The following is a 10,926-nucleotide window of genomic DNA, read 5'->3' as shown; positions in this document are numbered from 1 at the left end:
ACAGCTTCTGTGTGCCATGAGGGATCTTTCCTGTGGCTGAGCCTGTGATGAGACAGCCCCTGTGAGTGTCTGAGCTGGAACAGAGTGTCTGTGATAATGATTTTTTCATGTGTATTAATGCATCCTGCAGCCCCAGATGCCCCATTCTGTGTGGGGGTATTCAAGCTGCATTTAGTACCAGGTTCATGTGGCAGGCATGACTGATCTCTCATCCTCAGTTAACCCTTGAGAGGCCTTGCCAGTGCTTGGATCAGTTCAGCTCACGGCAGGTGGCTGCTGAAGGTGTCACCATGGCTTTAAATGGTGACTGATTCAAAAGGCACAGCACAGGTGATGGGCATCAGAAAACAATCATTTAAGGGATCTGTGCCCTGGTAAAAAAGCATCCAGAAAATACTTATGTAGGTGAGGTAGCAGGAATCTTGTACTGTTGTTACTAGAAAAAGTCTAAACAACTCTCCATGTTCAACAGATATTTTGAGGGAAGGCTTCCTGTGGAATGTTTATTTACATGTTTTTAGATATAAAGAACCAGCCTTGGGTAAAGTAGCTTTAGATGCAGACCTTTTAACCTTGTATTTTGTATGGTATTTTATTGTACACTAAAGTATGCTATGACTGGATGCCTGGATTCTACAAATAATGAGGAATCCAAAATCCTTCAGCTGCTGTGACACACACAGTAGCACTAGTGCACAGTCTCTGAATTCAAAGAGTCTTTCTTTACAGCTGCATTTGGTCTAATTTCACAAGACAGGAAAAGATGAATAGTGGAAATCAGGGTGGGGAAACAGAAAAGAAAAAAAAAAGAAAAAAAAAAAAGGAAACTAACCTAAAACAAAGACATCTCTAAATCCACCAGAATTTCCACGGAGAATTCCAAAGCAAATGAAGGACTCTAATAGGAAGAGATTTAAACTGTTTCCACACGGAACGGGTTATTTTTATAGATCCAGGTGAGCCTGGCAGCAGCAGCAGGACAGGAGGCTCCCAGGGCAGCCGTGCGCTCCCAGGCAGTGTCACCGGGGGGCGATAGGATGTCGCGATACCCTGCCCGTGTCGCGCTGGCCCTGCTGGGCACGGGGATGATCCTGGGATCGCCGGGATTACCGGAGCCCTAAATCACTGCTCACAGGTCAGGTTATCTCAGCTTCCAGCACTCCGAACCCGGCTGCAATAAACCGGCCCGGAGTTCATCTGCGCCCGGGCGTGGCTGCAGAGAGGCTCCCGGCGCTTGCACAGATTCGCGTTCCAGCTTTTATTTCTAATCATTCCCCCCCAAGTGTTCGTGTAGTGCATGTAATAAAGGGTGTAGAACACTGAAAGAAACCTTTGTTCCTTAAAAAAAAAGGAAGTGATGTTTTCTGAAAAATTCTGTGGTTTTAAAATATCTGTTCAATGAAATCTCCAATTGAATGGTGGAGAGGGAGGAGCTGATTCATCCTCACCAGCAAACACCTTGATGTTGAAATGTGACTGAAACAAAAGCAGTGGCATGTTGCTTTACTTTCTATAGAAAAGAAAGAAAAGCATGTTACTTTCTCTTTCTATAAATCATTGAAATGAATGAATTCATTTCATGGAAATGCACAAGAATTTAACTCTGAAGGGTGGGTTTTGGAAGTGTGTACAGATTAATTTCTTTGGTCCCCGTGTTGATGTTCATACAAGACCTCATTTAATTTTAGCACCACTGGTTTCTCATATAAACACACATTTAGTGGTGAGAGTAGGAGCAGATGATCTGAAAGAGGGAGCCCTGTTGGGTTTTGCACAGAATTATCCTTTTTCAATGTAGGTTTTTTGTTTTCCAGGATAGCTACAGCTTCTGTGTGCCATGAGGGCTGTCAAGGTATGATTGATTGAAGGGTCTGTATCTGTACTAATTTCCTATAACTGGGAGGGACACCTCGCATTCTACCATGAGAAGGATTTGTCACAGAGTGATTCTGCCCCTCTGTGGCAGATGTGACCATGTCTGTGTCCCTCAGCACAGCAGATCCCATGGCAAACCCCATCCACAGCATTCCAGCCAAAGGGAAGCCATGGATTCCTTGCCTGCCTGTGGCCTGTCACAACTGACACTACACGAGTCAGGGGACACCTAATCCCCTCTACCATATTTATTATATGTTAGGAGATGTAGAAGGCCTTTCTGGAGGTAGGAGTTATGACTGCTTTTATTATCATCATTCTCATGTCAGAGAGCAGCTATGAGCCCTTACAAGGTTTCACAACCTTCTAAAGACCCCGTTCTAAAGTTGCTTCAAAAATCCACAGTGATTTTGGTCTGGAAGGCTTGAAAAGTCTAAGGGCATTCTAGCATTTCAGCACTTATGGCACAGATCCAAATGATATTGCCTTTTCATTAATTTAATGTTCAACCTGCCTTTCTAGAAATAAAGCTCAGTTCCCTCGGTTTGCAGTGCTGTATTTTAAATTTCTTCTTCTTTTGTAATGTCCTTGAGATGACATTGCTTTGCTGCCACAGCCTGTTCCTTCTCATGATGTGGCTTATTTTGTGGATATGCTGGGCAGATGATTAGTGGAATAAGACATGAAGACTTCTAAAAGTAATCTACTGGACAACTGCGAACATAGGGAATTTTTCACTGTGTGAAAATGTCTTATTGATGGATACTGACCTGTTTCTGAATTCAGGGTGTGAATTGTTTCAAACAAGGTGAGTTGCTTGGTATATTGACTTACATGCGGACCCTTTTCTTTTAAAAGCAATTTTTCCCTCTTCTTTGTGACCATAGGAATTGTTTGTATGAACTGTGTGCTGGTGTGTGCACACTTCTCCCCAGTCACTATGGAGTACAAGTGGAAATGTTGAGTTATCTGAGTTTAAATGAAATTAATCTGAACCTTTCTTACCCCAAGATTTCAGATATTTTCTTTTATAGAAGGGTAGTCAGTGTGAGGAAATACTGCTGTTGGCTGGAGTAGAGGGGTACATGGAGCTGACCTGAAAAACTTATGGAAAACAATGGGCTCAGCCTCAACCCTGCAGATTTTGGAGCTTCACTCAAGAAATTGAGAGGAGCAAATATTTGTATAACACAAGAGTTGTCAGCAGTCTTTGGTTTGACAACAATCTGTGGTTGACCAGGCTTCCAGCTGGTAGAGACATCACCCAGAGACATCATCCAGTGCAGGACTGGATTGCAGTAAAAAGACATATTAAAAATGTGATGCATCCTGCCTAGTCAGACCTTTCTGACCCAATGCATTTGGAAAGAATGATTATTAAACTTTCTCCAGCAGCAGCCTCCAATTTATTTGCAGAGATTTTAATCCCTAATCAAGATCTGTTAGTGTAGCTTGGTCAGCATGCCACATCTTTCCAGACCCTTTATATGAAAGCCTCACCAGTTTTCCTTCTTTTTTCTCTCCACTTCTGGGATTGCTGCCTTCTTCCAGCCCTGCCAAAAGCAAGACTCTCAGTGGTGAAGACCCCAGGACAATATTCCTGGTTAGACTCAATTTCCTTCAGTTCTGACTCAGCCACCGCAGCTTGAGCAGAGCTGATTCTCTCCTTGCTGCCTCCTTGCCTGCAAAGGAGCATCTGCAGCAGAGGAGCTGCCCAGGAGCGTGTGCTGCAGTGCCCCTGCAGCAGCAAGGTGTGCCCAGAGTACTCACAAAGTGCCTTTTCCTGGCACTGTTTACAGCCTGCTCTGAGTGAATCAGGCCCAGCCAGCTGAAGGCAAATGCTGCTGATGGGATTGTGTCCTGTGCCAGCTCAGCCATGCCAGGGAGGGATCAGACTTTGTCCCCCTTTCACAGCTCCGTGGGCAGCAGCCCAGAGGTGTCTCTGCACCTCCCTGCTGTAAAAGCAGCATTTGCCATCCTCAGCCCAGTGCCTGCTTTTCTGTGGGAGCTCAGGAGGGAGAGCTGGCAGGGCTGGGCATCCCCTGGCACAGCACAGCTCGGGCTCACCCTGCTCCATGCCCTGCACAGAACTTCACTGCAGTCCTTGGCACAGGAAATCTCACACACCAGCCGGGCTGCAGCACTAATGCTTTTGCCCTTTGTAAAGCCTGGGCTTTTTTCAAAGCCTGTATTCACTCAGCACCCACTTGAGTGTATTTTTATTTTAACTATGCATGCAGTGCACCTCAGGGAATAAGTATTTAAATGTCACTCATCAAAGTCCATGATGCAGTTAGTTGAATTTTTACTTCTTGGAATAAATTTACAAGTTTTTCTTGTTTTCAAGGGGTTTTTTTGGCAAAAAATCTAATTTATTGTGCAGGTCAAAATGTATTATGTTTACTTTTCTCACTATATTCTGGCTCTTTAGTTAATTGTAAATGTGGTTTTACTTGTGTTTCTTAAAAGTTTTATTCTATTGACTCTTCTGTAAATGAAGGAGGGTTATTAACAATATTTGTACCAATATTTGCAGAAATACACATATAATTTTAAAATACATCTATATGTTAGAAAGTTAACTAGGAAACTGTAGGGGATGTTGCTCAAATACCATTTTGCATGTTTGTAACTCAGATTCTTATGGTGAAAAAGATTATTGCAGATTAGTTGCTTGAGGAGGGAGGCACTCACATTATGAGCTCCTGAAAAATAATTCTTTTTCTTTCTTTTTTTTGTCCAAGTCACCTTTTGCACAGCAGTTGTCACTTAGAAAATAAGCCAGTCCCACCACGTTCCACTTAACTGTTGACTATTTTATGTGTGTCTCTGAACAGGTTATTTAGCATTTACATATTCTGAGCTCTCAGCCATTCAAATTAAAATAACAGCTTGTTTGTTGTGGTAGAAATGATTTTCTGTGCAGTGAAAGCATGGATTTTTAAAGCAACAGCTGCTTCTGAGCTGGCAGATTGGCTTGCTTTGTCATTCTGTACTCAGTATTTCAGCAGCATTCCCAGTGGAATTTTTTTTCATATCTTTCAAAGCACCAGTATGGACATGACATTAGTGAATCACTAATTCTTAGGGAGTGGGGAGTCTGGGTGATTGTGCTACAGCACAAAGGGTTAAGGTGAATGTGTGACAAAGCAAAGGGCCTTTGGGACAGCCAGGAATTCAAAACCATGGGTCAAAACTGTCATTTCTGCAGAAATTATAGGAGAAGAGCTATCTGGAAAGCCCTGCCATACCATGATCTTCTTTAATTGCACACGTGTTAAGGCTGAGGCAAGTTTTAAATGATGTGTGTGTTTAATCACAAGAAAAAGATGCAGTTATAACTGTGAAGGGAACTGCAGCTCTGCCCTAGCTCCAGTGCAGGGCTCATGCAGTGAAGAGCTGCCATCCTGAGACAGGGGTGCTGAGACTGCAGCTCTGCTCTCTCCTCCTTCAAACGTGCAGGGTGCCATGCAAAGCACTGAGGATTTGTCCAAATCATAAATGAGCTAGAGGTTTTTCCTTATTACTTAATTTTAAGGAATCAGCTCTTGTCTGTACAGATACAGATGAAGTTATTGGAACTTGGGTAGAAAGAGCTGTGCTGAGCGCTGTTGCTGCTTTCCTGTTTGGAAGTTGTGCTGAGAGGTTTTATGAGTTCTCTGCACCAATCCTGCAGCAAAGAGGAAGCAACACATAATGATTTCCCATCTCAGTTCACCAATTTAAGCTCTAAAGAAAGGTTTGATTATTAAGCTTGAAATTTTTTCCTCACAAGATTAATCCTTACTTTAGGGAGTTAATTCCATTTATATCAGTAAGATTACTCACGTGAGTAACTAGCCACAGAATTTGCCTGTAGTACTGTGATTGCCTAGGGGGAAGTACAAGCAAGTCTGCAATTAAAGTTACAAAAGGAAAAGGTTTGACCTTTTCTTTTCTTTTTTCTTTTCTTCTTCTTTTTTTTTTTTAAGTATATATCTCTACTGTTTCATTGACTAGTTACAATGGCTTTTGCATTCTGAGGTGTTACTAACAGCAGCACAAAATGGCTTTTCTTTAATAAGAAAAAAATAGGAAATGATAAAGCTTCACTGTGAAAGGTAGAAAGAGGAGGATCTCTGAGTTTTAACTTCAAGAAGCCCTAGGCTTTCTTCATGTACATCACATTAGTGGAAAATTCCTTCATTCATTTAAGAAGATAAACAGTTGTAACTTTCACGTTTGGTTGATGTGACATCATTGACTGAGTGGGACTGCCAGCATTCCAAAAAGGATATCGTCCTCATCTGCAGCCACTCAGGGCTGCGGGGCGGAGCCTGCAGCCCGGGCTGAGACATTTACAGGTGCATAAGTACCTAGGGAAGGGCACAGGTGATGCACCTGTCCCGGGAAAGGAGCACTAGCACAGGGGTGTCACAGCTCAGCAGCTGCCTGGCTCAGAGCATGAGCTTCTTCGAGCCCCCATCGCACTCCCCTCCCCGCTGCAGCCCACAGTTCCCCAACATCGGCCAGGAGCCTCCGGAGATGAACATCTACTACGAGAACTTCTTCCACCCACAGAACGTCCCCAGCCCCCAGAGGCCAAGCACCTTTGAGACAGCAGATTACAGCAGCACTCCCAATCCTTACCTCTGGCTGAATGGACCTTCCATCACCCCCCCACCGTACCTGCCAGGATCCAACACCGGCCCCTTCATCCCGCAGTCGTACGGGATGCAGAGGCAGCTCCTGCCCAACGTGCACGGCTTGGGAGGAACTGACCTTGGCTGGCTTCCCCTCCCGTCCCAAGAGGAGCTCATGAAGTTGGTGAGACCTCCTTACTCCTACTCTGCCCTCATTGCCATGGCCATCCACGGGGCACCTGACAAGAGGCTGACTCTGAGCCAGATCTACCAGTACGTGGCTGACAACTTCCCATTCTACAACAAAAGCAAAGCTGGCTGGCAGAATTCCATCCGGCACAACTTGTCTCTCAATGACTGCTTCAAGAAGGTGCCTCGAGATGAAGATGATCCAGGTATAGCCCTCTCCCCCTTTTCCCCCACCTCTCATTAAACTTGAAGAATTTTAAAATACTTAGTGTGCTGTAACGAGACACAGTAGCCCAGATACAGGACATAGACACAGCAGCACTTTGTTTTCAAAAGACTGAACTAGAAAGCAGCTGTGCACAGGTGAGGTGTGAATCGGTGCTGCTGTGAGATCTCTGCAGGGAAGGGAATTCTGTCCTGCCCTGGGTCCTCCTGAGAAAGGATCAATGAGCTGAGCATGAGACTCAGCACACACAGGAACATTTAACTGGGCAAGGTACACTCAAGACCCATTTAGTGTAATGCACGACTTGTGTCAAACTTAACTGGGAATTCAAGGGAAGGGGATTTGTCAAAGAAATCCAATGGCTTTGGGGAGTCAGTATTAATTCTCAAGAGGAGAGCAGGGTGCTTTTATTTTGTTTTTTCAATTAGTGTTTTCCTTGCAATGACACCTCTGCCATTACCAACCCCTTGGCTGGTAGGCTGTCAGATATTCCTTCATTCATTGTTTCCTATCAATAGCTGTTAAGAACCATGGAGAACATTAAAAACTCATTGAAAGTATTCTGCAGTAGAAGGCCAGAAGTCTAGTTCTATCTTGTTAGAAACTGATGCTATCCCACTGGATCTGGAGTGGGATCCCAGTGTGGGATTTGATTACTCTCTGCCATAAATTCAAAGAGCAGCTCTATACTGAAAACCTCCTTCCCCCACCAAGAAAACAAAACAAAAGCCCTCCCAGTGACTCCACTTGTATTTTTTGCCTGTGTGAAGAGTCAGGACTAAGGGGTAGAACCCAGAACTTTAAACCTTTTTTCTGAATTCAACAGACTGGTACTTTTGAGTGACTAAAAATCCATGTGTATTGCTCATGCAATTGTTCTGTTTCTGGGAAATGAGAGAAGCACTGTAAAGTCCTAAATGACTGTTGTTTTTTTATTTGTTTGTGTGCTTATTTTTAAACTAAAAGTGTGGGTTTGTTTCCTTGGACAGGAAAAGGGAATTACTGGACTCTGGACCCAAACTGTGAGAAGATGTTTGACAATGGAAACTTTCGCAGGAAGCGGAAGAGAAAGTCTGACATTGAGGCCAGTGCTGCTGCTCTTGCGTCGGAGAAATCCGAGGACAGTACCCTGAGTGGCAGCCCCAAAGCTGCAGAGCATCAGGATGTCTTGGAAAACTCATCACCTGGGGCTGACAATTCACCTGAGAAAGGATCTCCTCCCCCCACCTCCAGCAGCCCGTGCCTCAGTAATTTCCTCTCCAGCATGACTGCCTACGTCCACGGATCCAGCTCGGGGAGCCGCTCGGGGCCCGTGGGACTCAGCTCTGAACCCATTGACAAAATGGGGCAGAACATGGTAGGCTTCAATTCCTACTCCCCACTCTCCAGTATTCCCAGCCATGGTGTGGGAGACTGGTCCAATTCCATGCCTTCCAGTCACCTTGGCCACAGCAACTCGGTGCTCAACCAGTTTAACACCCATTTTTACAGCAGCCTCAGCACAAACAACACCCTGTACTCCAGGGAAGGGACAGAGGTTTAAATGAAGGATTCTAGGACATTAAAGGATAGTTATTTATGAGAGGAAATGATCCATAGGCAGGTGATTAGCATTAGCCTCTTGTCTCTAGGGCCAAACTGCATCTTCCTCCTGACAGCCACAAACTTGTTACCCATTATACTGAAATCACAAAGACTCCACGTTCAGCAGCTGCATGGGGAAAATCAGGGATCCCAAGAGGAGGAATAGTTAAAAGGTCTCCTTAGACACTGCTTGTACTGCTGCCAACCAGGCTCCTCTACAGAAGTCCTTGAGAAGTTCCAGTTTGCCTTGGGCAGGAGGCTCTTTCTGGCGTGGCATTAACATTGCTGTGCTTTTTAAAGTGATAACAGAAATGTGGTGGTACCTTTAAATATCCTGTCTTCAGGTATAGGCTGCCTCTACTAAATGTCCAAAGCTCTCTTGAACACTGCAGGATCCATAATAAAAACCACTGCATAGTGAGTAACAACCAACACTTGAATGGTGAGCGCTGCCTTGGGCTTTCTCTCCTGCCAGTGCAGACCTTGTCTAAAGCTTGACCCCCTTCCAGTCTCAGGGGGAATGTGGCTGTGCAGCAAACTGACAGCATCATGGACACAACAGGAATTTTGAAGCTGCAGGGAAGCATAACAAAATACACTGGAATTGTCTTCTGCTGTTGGATCTTTGTGTTTTCAATTCTAATCACAGGGTCAATTTTATTCCTTACACATGTAAATCTAGCCACATAAGGGAAACAGGATCTGTCCTGAATATATAAACATATATGTTTAAGACATGTTTTTTTCTAAGAAGAAAACACATTTGTTATATCTTAACTTTCTATGTGAATTATTTTTACTGAATAAAGGATTTGAATACTGGGGTGGGAGGTGAGGGAAGAAGAAAAGGGAGGTAAGAAGTTTAACTGTCTCTGAATTTCAGTTTCAAAGGCTGGATCTTTCAGATTATCAACTGCAGATATTGTAAAAAGTCTCTGTACTGTATTTTTTCATTTTGTAAAAGTCCATGTTGTTCGTCTGTGTGTAAATACTAGAAATAATTCTTATTTTTCCTACACTCTACTGTAGCAACAAACATTTCAAAATATAGATGAAGTTTTTTAAACCAAGACTTGACTGAGTTCCACATTCATATACAGTAATATCTCAAAATGGATAAGTAACCCCAGAAGCATTTTTAATAAAGCATTTGTATACAAGAGTGTGTACTTGTGTTTGTTTGTACTGCACTATTCAAGCCTTTAAAAGTCCCCTTACCTGTGTGACTTGAGCAATTCCTGTGAGGAAGAGCAGACTAATGGTAGCAGAAGGTCAGATGCTGAGATGACATGTCCAGGCCATCAGCATTTGCATGCCTGGCAAATATAACTGGCTGCTATTATGCAAAATACTATCACTGAATAAAAATCACCCTTGGGGTTTCCCTGCTGGAGTAAAGTGGTGCCAATCATTTAAATTTCAGAAAGCAGACTGTTTTTACCTGTCAATTAGCCAGTATGACTGCATTTTTCCTGCAGTCTTATTTATTATTGAATTTCTTTTATGTTTCAAGTTTTCCACTGTCAAGGTTGCTTTGATTTTTTCCTAGTTTTAGATCCACTATAATAAATTGCCACTTGGGAGTTGAAGCCTACCTACACTACTAACACCTTTGCTCAATAAAAGAAGAAAATGCCCTTCTGGTGGTGTCCTTGTGCCATCACTGCAAGCTTCACTCAAATCAGGCACGTGCTGAGGCCTGAGTTGTAACTCCTGCCCTCAAAATCTTCCAACCCTTGCAGAATCTCAGCCTGCTGGGTGGGCTGCAAGATTTGTCATGTTTAAACTGAGAAATGTTTAAACTGCTCATGTTAAAACCGAGAAATGTCTTCAGTCTCTGTGCTTATGCCTTGGGTTCAGCAGACATGCCACAAATTGCCAAGAAATAGAGCTCCTGTAGAATATATGGTCCACAAACTCAGAGGAATTGTATTCTTTAGGGCGGAAATGGAAAATGTTCCATTATGAACTTAAGAGAACAAAAGTGTGGGGGGGGGGGGAAGGTGGAAAATAAAATAAGAAGAATGACATTGCTAAGTGACAGCAGAGAGTAAAAAGCAACTCCTTTGTCACTCAGCACTTTGTTTGACTCTCCTACTGCCCAATCCCAGATAATAACAGGAACTCCACAGAGGTGTGCACAAAAACAAGCTTGTGCCTCAGTGCTTCCCAGATGCTGTCGACCCAATACCACGTTTGGCTTCTGCATGCTAAGCAAGTGCTGCCAAAATTCCAGCTCACAGACAAAGGTTTCTTCTCCAGTGTCCTCCCTGAACAGCAAGGAATTGGTTCCCCTGCAGCCACCAAGCTGGCTTGGCACCTCAGCTCACCTGGTGGAGCTGCTCCTCAAGGAGGAGTGCAAAGATGATTGCATGCATTGTAATCCTATTTCTCCTCCAAACAGAACTACTTTGTAATGAAACAAATCTT

General features: G+C 43.7%; 1 protein-coding gene across 2 annotated transcripts; it reads left to right on the top strand.

Annotated features, from left to right (window-relative positions):
* Nucleotides 1–6,318: 6,318 nt before the first annotated feature.
* FOXI1 (forkhead box I1) lies at nt 6,319–8,486 on the top strand. Of its 2 annotated transcripts, none has more exons than XM_036391826.1 (2): nt 6,319–6,892; nt 7,902–8,486. In XM_036391826.1, the coding sequence occupies exons 1-2, from the start codon at nt 6,319–6,321 to the stop codon at nt 8,453–8,455; spliced, it is 1,128 nt and encodes a 375-aa protein (XP_036247719.1). In that variant the 3' UTR covers nt 8,456–8,486. The 2 variants fall into 2 exon arrangements, with proteins under 2 accessions (XP_036247719.1, XP_036247721.1); XM_036391828.1 differs by having other exon boundaries at nt 6,319–6,927; nt 8,222–8,486.
* The last annotated feature ends 2,440 nt before the right edge of the window (nt 8,487–10,926 follow it).

The sequence above is a fragment of the Molothrus ater genome, chromosome 15 (assembly GCF_012460135.2).
Source record: "Molothrus ater isolate BHLD 08-10-18 breed brown headed cowbird chromosome 15, BPBGC_Mater_1.1, whole genome shotgun sequence".
Classification (NCBI taxonomy): Eukaryota; Metazoa; Chordata; class Aves; order Passeriformes; family Icteridae; genus Molothrus; species Molothrus ater.
This window is presented reverse-complemented; position numbering and strand designations above follow the sequence as displayed.

Coding starts and splice junctions, on each gene's coding strand:
- FOXI1 (XM_036391826.1), top strand. CDS start 6,319: ATGAGCTTCTTCGAGCCCCCATCGCACTCCCCTCCCCGCTGCAGCCCA. Junction 6,893..7,901: donor TCGAGATGAAGATGATCCAG/GTATAGCCCTCT, acceptor TTCCTTGGACAG/GAAAAGGGAATTACTGGACT.